We start from the raw sequence: 17,409 nt of genomic DNA, 5'->3' as shown, positions 1-17,409 counted from the left end.
TTGGTGGCAAAGTCATGGTAGCCAAAATAATGGCCTGCCCATCATTTTTATACATGACCCTAAGCACGATGAGATGTTAATTGCTTAATTAACTACGGAACCACACCTGTGTGGAAGCACCTGCTTTCAATATACTTTGTATCCCTCATTTCCTCAAGTGTTTCCATTATTTTGGCAGTTACATGTACTCCAGTACTTAGAGGAAAGGAAAAACAGGTTTTTAGAGCCAAGCACTATGAAGACTTTATTAAGTGTCCACAAATGTCACATTTACCACTTCCAGAGGTAACACATTCTACATATCATGACTTAAAACACAAACCATACCTCTAGAACGGCCTATACAGACTAGAGCTGAATGTCTCGAAAGTACATTGGATTCTATAGTTCTGGCAGAGAAATGGGTGCGGCACAGTTCATAAGGGACTCCCATCACCACAATGTTGCATATTGTAACTACGTATATCGCTATGGGAGTACGTCAGAGCTAACACGTGCATGTATGGCATGAACCACATTCACTTGCAACATACAGGCACCATAAACAACTGATGTACAATGCATTTGGCACAACTGTTGTGATACAACAGTTTTTTATATACAAAAATAGGACAATTGTCGTGGAAACATGGCACAATGGTTGTGTAAACATTTTGGTGCAGACAAACTGTTGGATCACAAATCAGTTGTATCGCCACCATTGTATCACAACCGTTGTGTCAAAACCTCTGTGTGTACGGGGGACACGAGAGAGACAGGCAGCCACTCAGTCGATTTCCTCAGGGACAACCTTTATCATGACGTCTTCGTTAGCTCGCCGCACTACCACGGACAGCGGACTGCCTGACTGGACAGCATCACTCACCTCGTCTGTGGTCTGGATGGGTTGCCCGTTGATGCTGATTATAACATCATGGTTAATCATGCCAGCACTGCATGGGGAACATGCATTAGAAAACAATTAACACTACACACACCTAGCTTGCTCCCAGATCTGTTTGTGCTCTGGACAACTCCGTTGATTGCCGTCGTTGTCAAGCCAATGTTTGGCGTGACGACAAGGAGTTGGCATGACAGCACAAAGACTGGCACTCAGGCTCACACACCCTCGCTGTTATACAAAACTCAACCTTTCTCTGACTTCCCATCTTATACCCTAAAGGAACAAGCGTTGACCTTTAGACTAAGTTGCAGATGCCTTGTCTTGATCCAAGAGAGAGAGAGAGATGCCGGTGGCTTCAAATCCAACAGATAATAGGCCAATCAGTACCATTCACCTATAGTTTTGTAGTGTTAGCCAGGCTGGCTTATTATTGGGCCTAACATCTATTAGCCATTTTGATTGGCATTCAGGTTCAGAAGCTTTTGTTTGAGAGGGCTGCTGCATGCATGTTTGTGTTCCATAGCTGTGGGGGCTACTTCCTGCTATTACCCACAACGACAACATATCACACAGAGCTATTGAGACGGATTTGAGCTCCTGACTGTTCTAGCTTTTTTTTGCATGGGGTAAGAGGGGATGTGGTTGAAAGTAATAGGGCTCTGTTCAAAAGTAGTGCACTATGAAGGGTATAGGGTACCATTTGGGGCATGGCCAGGAAGAAGACGTAATCAGAAACCTGCCTATGGGTGACTGCTGGCTGGAGTGTAGTAGAGATCTGGACCAGTCTAGTCTAATAGCCTTGATAACCACAGGCCTGTCATTCCGTTCCTTTGAAAATATCCTGATGCCTCCAAACCCCTTTGTGCACAGCACTGTCTGCTAATCCATTTGACCAAGTCCTAATGGATAAACAGACAAGCATCCTACTGCGCAGCACAAATCATACAGACTTGTTTCAGGTTGTGTCCAAAACCTTTTTAATAGTGAGTAGTGCTACTGTATCCTTCTTATATCCCATTAAAACTGCTTTGGTAATATGAATTTAATAACGTTCCTATTCAAAAAGCGCAATGTAACAGGTAATTGTCAGATTTAGGTCTGTACACCACTCAAATACACCAAACTATCATCTGTGAATAACATAGTAATGGTGGTATTGTCCCATTATCGGGTCTTCTGTGGGTGTTCCCACCATATGCCAATAATGAGAAGAAGTCTAAACTTGACTCGGCATGTGTCCTAAAATAGCCGCCTGTCCCGTCTGGCATCGGCACACATTTCAGCAAATAAACGCAGTGTCTAAATGAATTGTTTACAAGTGAACTTCAGCGAGTACCGTAAAGATTGTGCAAAATAAGATAAAGGAGAGCAATATCATTGCCATGGATGAGACAGCAGTCGGGTTGGACATGGTCGGCTTAACTACGGGGGATACAAGGCGCAACGAGGTGTGCGTGAGAGAATGGTGCTAAAGCGCAAAATCGGGGGTGTATGATCGACAGCCTAGTCTTTGCAAGTCTGATCTGCGATGGATTTGTTATTCTAATGTCTATACTGGTCACAATAAGCAGTGCGGTAGTCTTTTCAACATTTTATTGAGCAAAAGCTGTGTGCGTTAAGGAAATAAATCCCCGTCTCTAATAAGCGGCGGTTGTGTTAAGTGATTTGAAGCAAATGTCTGGGATATTAATTTAAGTTTTACGGTAGTGCACTACTTTTGACCAGGGCCCATAGGACTCTGATAAAAAGTAGTGCACTTTAAATAAGGATAGGGTGCAATTTGGAATGCACCCTCAGTCTTACCTGGAGGCAGCTGTTCCTGGGATCACTTCATAAACGTACACTCCTGAGCTCACATCTGGGAAGCCGCTCTCCCGCTCCCTCAGATCTCGGATCAAACTGGGAGGAGGAAACGGAGGATATTACACACAGTATGGCGAGACTTGGAAATGGTCACACAACAAGATTTTAGCCAGCAAAATTTTGAGAAAGGCAACAATTTGACCGTAAACTTAATATAGATTGTGGTTTAATCGGAATCAGCATTTATGGTGCATAGTAAACCTGCCAGTAATAATGGCAAGGTCTGCGTCCACAATGGCACCCTATTCCCTATATAGTACACTACTTTTGACCTGGCCATGGAAAAGTGATACCTTCTGACCAAAAGCAGATCTTTACTCACTGAGTTGAGAGTTGAAGCATCCGGACACCCATGTATTTCTTTTTTGGCAGTGTCTTTCCTGATAACAATGCAGTAAAATAAGAACGGTTATAGAATACCAAATGATTGTATAGAATTGTGCCAAATAAGAATTTGTTCTTAACTGACTTGACTAGTTAAATAAAATACAAATAAAAATCATCAGCAATCTGAACCAGAAAAGCTATCATGTAAATCATGGGGTATATTAGTGAAATAGGTAGTGAAGAATTAGTCAAACAAACCCTTGATTTGTCTGTCGTAGGAATCCGCAAGGAATTGCCGTATTCTGTCAGCAGGAATTGCAAAGGATATTCCTGCTGTGACCTTCAGAGTATTTATGCCAATGACATCCCCATCCTGGAAACAAGTCAAATTGAACATAACAAATTATGGATATAAACAGAATTGTAGCATTAAAATATGAAAATATGCATCTGATATACAGTACCAGTCAAAAGTTTGGACACACCTACTCATTCAAGGGTTTTTCTTTATTTTTACTATTTTCTACATTAGAATAATAGTAAAGAAATCAAAACTATGAAATAACACATGGAATCATGAAGTAACCAAAAGTTTTAAACAAATCAAAATATATGTTATATTTGAGATTCTTCCAAGTAGCCACCCTTTGCCTTGATGACAGCTTTGCACACTCTTAGCATTATCTCAACCAGCTTCATGAGGTAGTCACCTGGAATGCAATTAACAGGTGTGCCTTGTTAGAAGTTAATTTGTGGAATTTTTTCCTTAATGCGTTTGAGCTAATCAGTTGTGTTGTGACAAGGTAGGGGTGGTATACAGGAGATAGCCCTATTTGGTAAAATACCAAGTCCATATTACATCTCCATGTGTGGTTCCCACCGTGAAGCATGGAGGAGGAGGTGTGATGGTGTGGGGGTGCTTTGTTGGTGACACTGTCAATGGTTTATTTAGAATTTAAGGCACACTTATCCTTAACCAGCATGGCTACTACAGCATTCTTCAGCAATACGCCATCCCATCTGGTTTGCACTTAGTGGGACTATCATTTGTTTTTCAACAGGATAATGACCCAACATACCTCCAGGCTGTGTAAGGGCTATTTGACCAAGGAGAGTGATAGAGTACTGCATCAGATGACCTGGCCTCCACAATCACTACCGACCTCAATCTAATTGAGATGGTTTGGGATGAGTTGAGCCACAGAGTGAAGGAAAAGCAGCCAACAAGTGCTCAGCATATTTGGGAACTCCTTCAAGACTGTTGGTAAAGCATTCCTCATGAAGCTGGTTGAGAGAATGCCAAGAGTGTGCAAAGCTGTCATCAAGGCAAAGGCTGGCTACTTTGAAGAATCTAAAATCTTCAAAGTAGCCAATATATAACTTATTTCAGATTCCATATGTGTTATTTCATAGTTTTGATGTCTTCACTATTCTACCATGTAGAAAACAGTAAAAATAAAGAAAAACCCTTGAATGAGTAGGCGTGTCCAAACTTTCGACTGGTACTGTACATTCATGGAATATGTACTTTCATTAAAGAAAGTTCCTTTGAACATGTCAGTCAATATTGTGTAATGTTCTGTTCTTTCCTGTGGTTCCAAGAATGTTCTGTTGTTTCCATGTGTGATGCTAAGCATGGTAATTCTCACTGAGTGAGGGAACAGAAGGAAATGTATATCCTTTTGGTGTATTTGAAAGTAAAGCAGTCTTTTTACAACATAAAGCTCGAGGCCACTGCTTTGATATATCCTATGTAATTGTGTACGCGTGCACAATTAGGTTTTATGTAATTGCACTGCGCCAATGCAATGTTGTGCAAAAGCCTTCTTTTATATACCACAAGGACTTAGATGGAAAAAATGATATAGCGGGTGAAGAAAGGCCTTAAGCTTCGTCAAGGGCGACTCTAGGAGAATTTCCCTGCTTTGAGATCAATAGGCAGACATAAGTCATCACTATTACAGCAGTCTGCAGATAAAGAATGTTTCCCGTGGCGGATTTTAAAACAACATATGTCATAGTAAAACATAGAATGGGGACCTTGAGCAGTAAGCCATATATAGAAAACAGAATTATGTCCTTGCAAACCTTTCCGAAATAAAAAAGGAAAGATACATAGCCTGCCTGCATTTCAAATGTGCTGATTTACATATTACAATCCTCTCAAATACAATATCAAGTAGTAAATCCCCTTACCAAGTTCACAAGTGGTCCCCCTGAGTTGCCGTACTATAAAAGAACAGAGCAATAAACAAAAGGTAATGACAATTGTATTGCAGTGCAATGTTTAATTCAAAACAGAGACAAGAAGAGAAGATGGAGACATACAGTATGTAATGATATGTAAAGAGATGCACATGCAGTAAAAAATACTGCTGCTTGACAGCCATGTTTCACGTTTGCGTCCTAAATGGCACCCTATTCCCTATATGGTGAACTACATTTGACCATGCATGGCCTATAGGGCTCTGGTCAAAAGTAGTGCACTAAACAGGGAATAGGGTGCCAGTTGAGTCACAGACTATGACTCACGTTGATGATGGCGTCCGTTTGGATGTACTCCATGTCAGAGTCTTTGAGTCCCAGCTCCAGGCCATTCCTATGGGCCGTGCTGATGATGCCTGTGGTGACCGTGTTCTGCAGGGGGAAGAAAATTCAAACAAAGCTTCAATTCCAACTAATATCCAAGTGAGTGCTGGCCTTTTTCATGTTTGTTGTGATCTATTTGTGGTTCCAATCATCCTTTCATGTGTTTACGCAAGAGGATAACAGTTGAGCATGTTCCCTCCCTTTACCTGCAGGGAGAAGGGACTACCCACTGCCACCACAAACTCCCCAGGCCGAAGGTCAGACGAGTGGCCCAGCAGAAGCACCGGCAGTGGACTCTACAGAACAAGACAAACATAGAGATCATATAAATCACAAGTCCACTGTTTCATGTTGCTAGGATATCAATGTTCATTCTAGTGTTCTGTTTAATTATGTGAAGATAGTGGGTTAGCATCGCTACTGCCTTCCTGAGACCTGTAGTACTGTCCCGGAACCCAGAAATGTTTGGGCTTTTCTTTAAGCCGTGTCTGAGCCAGAATGGCCCATAGAGCAGGAACCTGTTTCTGAAGCTTGAGGCAGTTTGATGTAAAGTACACCCCCTGAGCAGGACGCTAGTTAGATTTCCTGGGACAGTAGTATTGAAGGTGCTTCTGGAGTATGTTGTGTCAATAAGGCGTGGGTTTGAATCCCAGGTCTGCCATGGTAGAGATGGACTGTGTTGTAAAGGCAACTGTGGGCTTACTGACTGACAGATTGCTGGTCCGGTTCATTGAGTCATCAGAGCTACTTCCTGATACTGTATATGCAGTAAGGGAAGACAAATCACCCCCCAAAAAAGGGAAAGAGGCTTTTCAACTGCTCTGTTAATACATTGGCCCTATCAACAGAAGACCCTATAGCACTGAATCATCAGTAAAGCCAACAAGGCACTCTCACTCTAACCTTCACACCCAGCCTAAGCGTGTATCCGCATGCCTTTTCTTGTCGTGGGTTGAAGTATTTATATTGCTGGAATCTGACGATTACAGTTTGTTTCCATTGCCAGCCCCTCTAGGGCGTAAAGCCTTGTTCCATCACAGCCTCACTTGCAGGCAACTTTTGGGGTCTGCTGCAGCCTATGACCGCTTACTGTCTACCATCACAACTCATTCAATCTAATCCCTTTCTACTGCGTTTGTAGTCTCCACGGAAGTTTCTAGTTTTCTGAAGTATATTGTGTAGTGATGAGCTGAGTCAAAATGATCAGTTGTATTGCCTGTATGGTTTGTCCCTGGCCTAGATCGGGTTTTAGTGGACTGTGTTCTGGCCAGGGATCCCATAATGCCACACAAAGGAGCTATTTACCCAAGCTCCTGTCGTTGCGGTGACAAATGTTTTAGTAACAGCACCACTTGCGAATACTTTTAAAAAAGGGCTGAAGCTGTGAATTTGTAAGACCAAAACAATAGCCCCTAGAGGAAAATTTGGCGACAAATTGACCATGTCAAGGAGTGGAATCCAATTTTGGTCAGGCGAAAGGTCCTCTGTCGCCTTTTTTATGTTAGTCACTGATGACAACCCAGTAGGCCAGTGGAAAACACCAAGCAACATTTTGTTTAAGGACCTGTGAAATGAGAGAAGGCCCTTGGAACAGCCTCATTTTAGGGAGGAGGAAAAGGAAGAGCACTCACATCCGACTCAATTTTGATGAGTGCAATGTCTAGCTTCGTGTCCACGTCCTTGACGGAGGCATCGAATTTGACACCGTTCTTCATCTCCACTTTGATTTTCTGCTTGTTGGAGAGAACGTGGGCGTTGGTGACAATCCAGCCGTCCTCTGACACGATGAACCCCGAACCACTAGAGACGGGGACTTCCTGGTTTGAAAATGCCAACCTGAGTGAAAAGACACAACAACCAATCAGGTTGCTTTCATCATCATACCAAAATATAAGGGAATCAGTTCCAATGAAGGGTTTGCGAAAAACACCCAGTCAACAAAATGCAGAGCTTGAAAATGAAGTATTGATCACAATTGTGTTAGACGCCTACTTCAATATGTTGCTGCAGAACGCATTGTATAGTACATTACTAACAGAAAGATTAATGGGCTCCAATACTGTAATTGCTGCTTCTACCTCTTGAAAAGCTCTAGATGCACCACAGCAGGGGCTATCTTATCCACCACATCGGCAATGAAGTTGAATTTGTAGCGGATACTTCCTGGGTCCAGGGAACCTGAGGGGACAAAATACAGAAAGACAGAAAGGAAGGTTTATTCATGTGAAACAAAGTTAATGCGTATATTGGAGGTAGAATTTGCATACATTTCATATGTTGTTCATGAGCTGTAAACATTTTCATATTTATTGGGATACTAGTATATGGATTTTTTTTAAATAGAAAAAGCATAACATCTGTCAGACTTTTTCCAGCAGTTAAAAAATAGTGGGAGGGCAAAGTGGTAGGATTTAAGCCCTCTCTGAGCCTGATACGGGTATGCCAATTCTGAGCTTTGGGTTTGGTGCATGGTCTCCTTATGAACACAATGACAAATACATGTATGATACAGGGAAGCACTTAAGGCAAGTAGTAGCATATCTTGGCATTTTTAAAATGTTTTCATTACAGTTGAAGAAACTTAGATCAGTAGGGATTTGCCCACAGGACCTGCGGGTCCTGACAGAGATCATTGCAGCACAGTCTGCATTTTTCATGCTATGGTTGGGAGCGGTCGGTCCGACAGACAACTTTGGGATGAAAATATTTAAGTTGTCCCGCAGATTATTTGGAAACAGAGACATTGTATTAAAATCACATCTTTGTTGCATTATTCACACACACTGCGAATTCGTTGCTTCAAGTTAAGTAGCCTACCTCTCCTCTCCTAATTGGGTGTGCGAGATCAAGTGTGCCTAGTACACTTGAAGTCAGAAGTTAATATATCTTCACAAGATCTCAGTATATACAGTATACACCCGTTCTGAAAGGCCCCAGAGTCTGCAACACCACTAAGCAAGGGGCGGCACCATGAAGACCAATGAGCTCTCCAAACAGGTCAGGGACAAAGTTGTGGAGAAGTACAGATCAGGGTTGGGTTATAAAAAAATATCCGAAACCTTGAACATCCCACGGAGCACCATTAAATCCATTATTAGAAAATGGAAAGAATATGGCACCACAACAAACCTGCCAAGAGAGGGCCGCCCACCAAAGCTCACGGACCAGGCAAGGAGGGCATTAATCAGAGATGTAACAAAGAGACCAAAGATAACCCAGAAGGAGCTGCAAAGCTCCACAGCGGAGATTGGATTATCTGTCCATAGGACCACTTTAAGCCGTACATTCCACAGAGCTGGGCTTTATGGAAGAGTGGCCAGAAAAAAAGCCATTGCTTAAAGAAAAAAATAAGCAAACACATGTGGTGTTCGCCGAAAGGCATGTGGGAGAATCCCCAAACATATGGAAGAAGGTACTTTGGTCAGATGAGACTAAAATGGAGCTTTTTGGCCATCAAGGAAAACGCTATGTCTGGCGCAAACCCAACACCTCTCATTACCCCGAGAACAGAATCCCCACAGTGAAGCATGGTGGTGGCAGCATCATGCTGTGGGGGTGTTTTTCATCGGCAAGGACTTGGAAACTGGTCAGAATTGAAGGAATGATGGATGGAGCTAAATACAGGGAAATTCTTGAGGGAAACCTGTTTCAGTCTTCCAGAGATTTGAGACTGAGACGGAGGTTCACATTCCGGCAGGACAATGACCCGAAGCATCCTGCTAAAGCAACACTCAAATAGTTTAAGGGGAAACATTTAAATGTCTTGGAATGGCCTAGTCAAAGCCCAGACCTCAATCCAATTGAGAATCTGTGGTATGACTTAAAGATTGATGTACACCAGCGGAACCCATCCAACTTGAAGGAGCTGGAGCAGTTTTGCCTTGAAGAATGGGCAAGAATTCCAGTGGTTAGATGTGCCAATCTTATGGAGACTTACCCCAAGAGACTTGCAGCTGTAATTGCTGCAAAAGGTGGCTCTAAATAAGTATTGACTTTGGGGCGGGGGTGAATAGTTATGCACGGTCAAGTTTACAGTATATTTGTCATATTTTTTGTTTGTTTCACAAGAAAAAATATTTTGCATCTTCAAAGTGGTAGGCATGTTGTGTAAATCAAATGATACAACCCCCCACAAAATATATCTTAATTCCAGGTTGTAAGGCAACAAAATAGGAAAAATACCAAGGGGGTGAATACTTTCGCAAGCCACTGTATCTTATATGCACAACGTGCCGACAGAATTTGATCTCTCTGTGCTGCCGACAGCAATTTTTTAAATTTGTATTCTACATTTTTTTATGATTTATTAGGGGGTGCTGCAGCACCCTCAGCACCCTTACTTTCCGCAGCTATGCTAGAGACCCTTGGAGCCTTCGGCCCCTATTCTGCTACCCGTTTGCTTGGATAGCTTGTCAGGTTGGTTTCCAGGGACCAAATTGATACCAGCAAGCTTGTGCCTGCTGAGCTCATGGCCTTGTTTGCCCACAAGGCAAATCAAGGTCTGAATGCAGCGAACACCCAGCCTGTAAGCCCACCTGATTGGCTGGCAGGAGGTGGAGGTACCTTTTATAGGCCACCTAGCTCTCCTCTTCTACTTAAAGGTTATTTATGACTCTCTTACTTTAGGCGAATTGGAAATCTTTGCCCCCCAAAACTATTCCCCTGCTGTTTCTCCTCTTCCCATTTATAGGGCATTTCTTCTCATGTAGGCTACAGCACGTTGCTCTCACACACACATTATCACATGTACTTTCCCTAAAGCTCCTGTGCACTACACCTTATCCTTAATGCATTCAGACACACGGTTTTGAGATTGATATTTGCATAGCAGCACAATGAACTAATCTCTGCGGAAACTTCTTTGAATGCAAATTTCAGCATGGCAAACAAAGGTACTCCTTTTGCCAAGACATGTCCTTGACAGGACACCGAATATTTTTGCCTTGCACAAGGCTTCTTCACCCCCCCCTCCCCAAAACAACTTCTTATAAGCTACTAGTGCACTCTTTAAAATCTATGCCATTTTACAAACATATCACAATGTTTAACACTTTCTACATAAGATGATTATGAGAACTGGGTGCATTCTCCTGGTGCTGTCAGAAGCCTGGGCTCTTTGGGAGACTGAGGTTGTGTGGTACCCTATTGCCTATACAGTGAGTATACCAAACATTAGGAACACCTTACTAATATTGAGTTGCATCCTCCAGAACAGCCTCAATTGGTCGGGGCATGGTCTCTACAAGGTGTTTAAAGCATTCCACAAGGATGCTAGCCCATGTTGACTCCAATGCTTCCCATAGTTGTGTCAAGTTGGCTGGATGTCTTTTGGATGGTGGGAAATTCTTGATACACACTGGAAACTGTTGAGCGTTTGTCAAACCGGTGCGCCTGGCACCTACTACCATACCCCGTTTCTAAGGCACTTAAATATTTTGTCTTGCCGATTCACCCTCTGAATGGCACACATACACAATCCATGTCTCAATTGTCTCAAGGCTTAAAAATCCTTCTTTAACCTGTCCCCTCCCTTTCATCTACACTGATTGAAGTGGATTTAACAAGTGACATCAATAAGGGATCATAGCTTTCACATGTATAGTCTCTGTCATGTAAAGAGTATAGTGCATTACTTTTGACCATTTGGGACGCAGCCTGAGAGATTGACTTGAGGGAGGCCATGGAGTGCACTGCATCAGTTCATGGATACTGTCCCTAGGCTCCACTGCCAAACCCTGATTGATGGTCAGAGCTTGGAATGCCTTGAACAATATAAAATACTGGGTGCACTGCACACATCACAAATGTTGTATTTCAGATAACATGCACTTTGAATGGATTCCTCTGGATATTACTTGGAAAAGATTTAGCTTGTTTATCTTCTCATTTTGAGATATAATTCTATTTAAAATTGCGATTCAGTTATTTAACAATACTAGAATAACTTTGGTGAACGTGCCATCCATCACTGTGATGTGTCAGTAGTGATGGGGAAGAAAAGAAAATCAATATTATCAAAAATCAATCGTATTGTTTTGACTATCGCAATATTATTTTTTTGCGCTAATTGGCTGTACCTGCAACAAAACTCCAGCATTTTTATTTCATAGCTTGCACTCCATATTTTTAAACAGGGAGACAATTTGTTTTCAACACTTGTATTTCTATGACTGATCAAAACTAGCTTTCTCCAGGCTCTCTGTTGTCCCTCTGCAGCAGACATGGTGAGCAAAATGTTTGGAGCATCGAATCGCAATAACATCACATTATCGATACATATAGAATCGTGAGAATCGCAATACATACTGTATCGCCACTTTAGTATCGTGATGAAACCGTATCGCGAGGCCCCAGCCCTATATTTCTAGCCATATTAGACTGTTATACTCCTGTATGTTAGGCTACGAATCAACTAGAATCTCTGTAACGAACCCAGAGACATAAAGCATTAAAAAAACACATCACCTACAGCTTTTATACAATGAGCAAAGAAAAAACTGTCAACACATTCCGCATGGCTACTTATTCAGGCTGGTGTTATTACTAAGAAAAGTTAATGAGAGGTGATGAAATATTGTGTTAACACCTTTCTTGCCTGTAGTGTAGGTCTGAGGCCGTATGTATCAAGTTTCTCAGAGTAGGAATGTTGATCAAGGATCAGGTCCCCCGTCAATGTAATAAAAACAAATTGTGATCTAAAAGGCAAGACTGATCCTAGATCTGCACTCGCATCACTACTCAACACTACTCTGACACACTTTATTAATACAGGCTCTGTAACTGAGTAAAGTGTTGAATGTAAAGGATGCAAAGGTAGTCGACACAGCTCTGTTTTGTACACATCTTTGGCTCCCATGTGGAGGAATCCTGTCATGCAGTGAAATCTGAAGTACTGTTCTCTCTACGGTTGCTCTCTTAACCCCTCCACATGCTCCAAGCCTTTTATAGGCTGCTTCTCATTCAGGTGATTACTCAGTCCAATCACCTCATTCTTGTGCCAGTCCGTTAAACATTATGTGACACCCTCCAAAGCACACAGTAATTGGAAGCCATGTGGTTTGCACACCTGCTTTTCTCAGAAACCAGGAGGGGATCTAATGCATGGTGAATTTCTTATTTTCTCCATACACATTCTACTGTGGGTATAGCAACAATATGTAACCACTTGCTATGAGTAATAGGCCTAGATTGTGTTGCAATGGACACATTTCCGTTTAGGCATAACAACAGTTTTGTCAATAATAATGAAACCATTACCATGTCTAACACTTTCTGGCTGGCACAACATGGAACAGCAAACTGTAAACTGGCATTTGTTATCGTCTCAGATCCGTCAAGATATCAACAGCTTGATCATGGAGCAAGTACGGAGGCCCAGTACCAGATCATTCACTCCTGCTCTCTTTGACTACTATGCCTGTGTACAATTCACCATCTCAAACCGTGCTAGAAAGTAATAGCCTACATCCCGAATGCGTCCGTATTCCCTATATAGTTCCCATAGGGCTCTGGTCAAAAGTAGTGCACTATATAGGGAATAAGGTGCCATTTGGGATGGACCAACATAACATGTAGGCCTATGATTATGACCAAAAATCGAGTGAATATGCTCAGGATCCGTGCTAGACGAGGAAAGAAAAAAAACAGGGTTTATCTGATTGTATTGTAAACAACATCTACCCTAACGCACTTCGTATTTTAGCGTCGTATGGCATGTTAACAGGATCAACCTTTATCCAATAAAGTTGATCTGTCGATCCTTTATTCAATGAAATAATGTTTTATTGGTGGGCTTGGTTGGAAGGGATGTGGTAGTTCTGCCAAGGCTCTGGCCAGGGTGTTTTTTCTCTATTGGAGAAAACAATTTCATCAAGATTTCCCTTACATAATTGGATCAGAGAGAGAATGAAAGGTGACGCATTCTTCAGTAGGCTGTAAAACAAGATGATGGCTTGACCTTAGAGAGAAGCAGCAGTTTAACCTTCCTACTTAATAGGTTAATTACAATCCCTGACATACAGGATGTAGTCTACATGCAGCCTGGCTTACACATTGCAGTAGAGCACAAATACCCATGTTGGGTCAACTTGACAAGTAGTTAGGACTGTACAATCCAGTTATTCAACCATTAGGACTGTACAATCGATTTATTCAACAATTAGGATTGTACAATCCAGTTATTCAACGAAGAAAATACATAAAGAAAATACATAAATACAAACTAATGTCTTGATAACAATAGGCTACTTTGCATGGTTGACTGGAGATTAATACATGTAGGCTATGAAACTTTTCTTCCTTTGGCCCTCAATACTCACCCGAATCACAGTGGCCTTTCTGAATCAAGATGACCGGGGGATTTATACTGAGTTCGGCTATTTTGTTCTCGGCTCTCAAACGGCACATACTGGGGTAAGTCCTTCCATCACTTCCACACACTGGCTCTGAAAGGGTGCAAACGCATGAACCGCGAACTCTGCGCTTTCCCGCTGGATATTCGCATGTCATTCCCTCGCCACAAAGGCCAATACCGCGCTCCCCGCAAATGTCACCTTCTCCAGACGCGCATACTGTGCAGCATCCGCAGCTGTCCTTCACTACACCGTAGTAACACCGTGATTCAGGTGCGACAGGACAGCGGGAGCCATCACAGACTTCCGGACACGGAGTTTGTCTCTTGCGAAGTAATCGCGCATGAACCACAGCGACGAAGATAATGCAAACCAAAATTTTTATCATGTTCAAAAAAAAGCTGATAACCCTTGTAAATTCAATTTGTAACCAAACAATGAACAAGGTCAAGTCCTCCTGCCCGTTTTGCGTATACCTGTCTATATCACCTATTTTATCTAAATGATGCCTTATTTGAAAATAAAATGCATGTGCAAAATGTGCATTCAGAATCCACTGCTTCAGGTTGGTCTAGTTTGCAGTTTAGTCTAAGTCTAAATGTCTTGTAACTGTGTTTCCAGTAGCAGCAGTCTGATTTTGAGCTTCACTCTTGCTTAGTCCTTTAAGTCCCCCAAGTGAACTCTCTGGAATGCAGCTGTGTGACTTTATGTAGAGGATTTGAAGAGACCCACAGGGAAGGAGCACCCTTTCAGTTTTCAGTACAGCTGTCTCCTGTGTGAATGATCAACAACACTCACATCAATGTAACTCACTTGATGACATATGACAGCATAAACCTACTTTTTTTGTGATCATTTTGAAGATGTATAAATTACAATTTCAGTGGGTTGGTTAAACATGTCAGCATAATATACCAGCCTGGTCTATTTAGTATAGTGTATGTTACTTGATGTTAGGTCACATTACATTGATTAGATGTAACATAGTAAATACGGAACACTTAAATTACACTGAATTAAAATATAAAAACGCAACATGCAACAATTTCAAAGATTTTACTGAGTTACAGTCAAATGAAATAAATTCATTAGGCCCTGATCTATGGATTTCACATGACTGGGAATACAGATATGATTCTGTTGGTTACAGATACCTTAAAAAATAAAGTACGGGGGTGGATAAGAAAACCAGTAAATATCTGGTGTGACCACCATTTACATTTTGCAGCGAACAGAGTTGATCAGGCTGTTGATTGTGGTCGGTGGAATGTTCTTCTACTCCTCTTCAATGGCTATGCGAAGTTGCTGGATATTGGCTGAAACTGGAACACGCTGTCGTACACGTAGATCCAGAGCATCCCAAACATGCTCAATTGGCTACATGTCTGGTTAGTAAGCAGGCCTTCCAGGAATTGTGTACATGGGACCGTGCATTATCATGCTTAAACATTAGTAAATGGTGGCGGACGAATGGCACGACAAATGGGCCTCAGGATCTCATCACTGTATCTCTATGCATTACAATTGCCGTCAATAAAATGCAACTGTGTTCGGTGTCCGTAGCTTATGCCTGCCCATACCATAACTCCACCGCCACCATGGGTTCACAACGTTGACATCAGCAAATCGTTCGCCCATACGATGCCATACACTCTGTCTGCTATCTGCCCTGTACAGTTGAAATCGGGATTCATCCATGAATAGCACACTTCTTCAGCATACCACTGGCCATCAAAGGTAAGCATTTGCCCACTGAAGTCGGTTATGACGCCAAACTGCAGTCAGATCAAGACCCTGGTGAGGATGACGAGCATGCAGATGAGAAATTCTTATGTTGTGCAAACCCACAGTTTCATCAACTGTCCGGGTGACTAGTCTCAGATGATCCCCCAGGTGAAGAAGCCAGATGTGGAGTTCCTGGTTTGGTGTGGTTACGCGTGGTTTGGATGTACTGCCAAATTCTCTAAAACGACATTGGAAGCAGCTTATGGTAGAGAAATGAACATTAAATTATCTGGCAACAGCTCTGGTGGACATTCCTGCAGTCAGGAATCTCCTGAGACATCTGTGGCATTGTGTTGTGTGACAAAACTGCCCATTTTAGTGTGGCCTTTTATTGTCCCCAGCACAAGGTGCACCTGTGTAATGATATTGCTGTTTAATCAGCTTCTTGATATGCCACACCTGTCAGGTGGATGGATTATATTGGGAAAATGCTCACAAACAGGGATGTAAACAAATGTGTGCACAAAATTTGAGAGAAACTTTTTGTGCATATGAATTTTTGTTCAGTGTAGTATGATATTTTATGTTTGTTATGAACAGTAGGTTACATATAATGCGATCGTCTAATAACCCAAAGGTTTTATGTTCGAATCTCAACATGGACAACTTTAGCATTTTATCTAACTAGCAACTTTGCAACTACTTACTACTTAGCATGCTAGCTAACCCTTCCCCTAACCCTTTAACCTAACTTCTAACCTTAACCATAATCCATAACCTAACGTAGCATATCCTACTAAAGCAATCAAACGTAATATATCATTATAAAACAGATCAAATGTGATCTATTTAATAAGTGACATCAATAAGGCATCATAGCCTTCACCTGGATTCACCTGGTCCGTCTATTCATTGAAAGAGCAGGTGTTCTTAATGTTTTGTACTCTCAGTGTATGACCGCTATTGCATTGGTAGGCCAATTTTATGCAAACTAACATAAAGTAACATATACTAAATGGAGTGGCAGGATTTTTGTAAAATATAAAATGTTTTGCTCTGGGACCAGGTTCCAGCATTGGCCTGCATTTCAGATTACGTTTGATTGATCAAGGCAAGATATGAGCTGCATATTATCTGGACTTTAAAAAGGCAAACACATACAAAAAGTACAAATAAAGTAAAGTAACAAGGTTTGGAACTTTATATAAGTGATCTAATTCTTTCCCACATAAAGCTCTCACTTTACCACTAATGGCTTATTCATCTACCAAATGTCACCACCCGAAACAATACAATCCATCACACACATCCACATTCTTGTTATGAGCAAGGACTATGTATTTAAAGGGATACTTTAGGATTTTGGCAATGAGGCCCTTTAGCAGATACCCATAGACTTCCAGTCATTGCGCTAACGCCAGTTAGCGTTGGCTCACAAAACTACCTCTAACTTCCTTCACATTGGACACAGAGACATAAAAATGGTATCAAAGAGTTGATCTGACATGTATAAAGGGCCAAAATCATTGCCAAAATCCCGAAGTATCCCTTTAACCTAGCCTGAAATACCTGCAGTGTCATTTAGTACAAGGCTGGGTTTTTATCTAGTTGGCAGCTGCTAATATAAAGATGGATGTGGGAAGTGTCCTTCCTATGTAGGCCTAGGAGGAG

The 17,409-nt window shown here is 41.8% G+C and overlaps 1 protein-coding gene across 1 annotated transcript; it reads right to left on the bottom strand.

Annotated features, from left to right (window-relative positions):
- Positions 1 to 231: 231 nt before the first annotated feature.
- Positions 232 to 14,674, bottom strand: htra4 (HtrA serine peptidase 4). Its single transcript, XM_055920151.1, has 10 exons — positions 13,981 to 14,674; positions 7,741 to 7,840; positions 7,294 to 7,498; positions 5,869 to 5,958; positions 5,606 to 5,710; positions 5,270 to 5,302; positions 3,332 to 3,446; positions 3,069 to 3,126; positions 2,687 to 2,782; positions 232 to 932 (listed from the first exon to the last, which is right to left on the bottom strand). Exons 1-10 carry the CDS (start codon positions 14,399 to 14,401, stop codon positions 767 to 769), a joined length of 1,389 nt encoding a protein of 462 aa, XP_055776126.1. The 5' UTR covers positions 14,402 to 14,674; the 3' UTR covers positions 232 to 766.
- Between the last annotated feature and the right edge of the window lie 2,735 nt (positions 14,675 to 17,409).

The sequence above is a fragment of the Salvelinus fontinalis genome, chromosome 4 (genome assembly GCF_029448725.1).
Source record: "Salvelinus fontinalis isolate EN_2023a chromosome 4, ASM2944872v1, whole genome shotgun sequence".
NCBI classification, from domain to species: Eukaryota; Metazoa; Chordata; class Actinopteri; order Salmoniformes; family Salmonidae; genus Salvelinus; species Salvelinus fontinalis.
This window is presented reverse-complemented; position numbering and strand designations above follow the sequence as displayed.

Bases quoted from the DNA above. Each gene is read 5' to 3' on its own strand.
- htra4 (XM_055920151.1), bottom strand. From the start codon at position 14,401: ATGATAAAAATTTTGGTTTGCATTATCTTCGTCGCTGTGGTTCATGCG. The intron at 3,127-3,331 runs GTTTGTTTGACT...CATTGTTATCAG, and splicing joins CTACGACAGACAAATCAAGG to GAAAGACACTGCCAAAAAAG. The intron at 933-2,686 runs GTAAGACTGAGG...TTCCCCATGCAG, and splicing joins CCAGGAACAGCTGCCTCCAG to TGCTGGCATGATTAACCATG.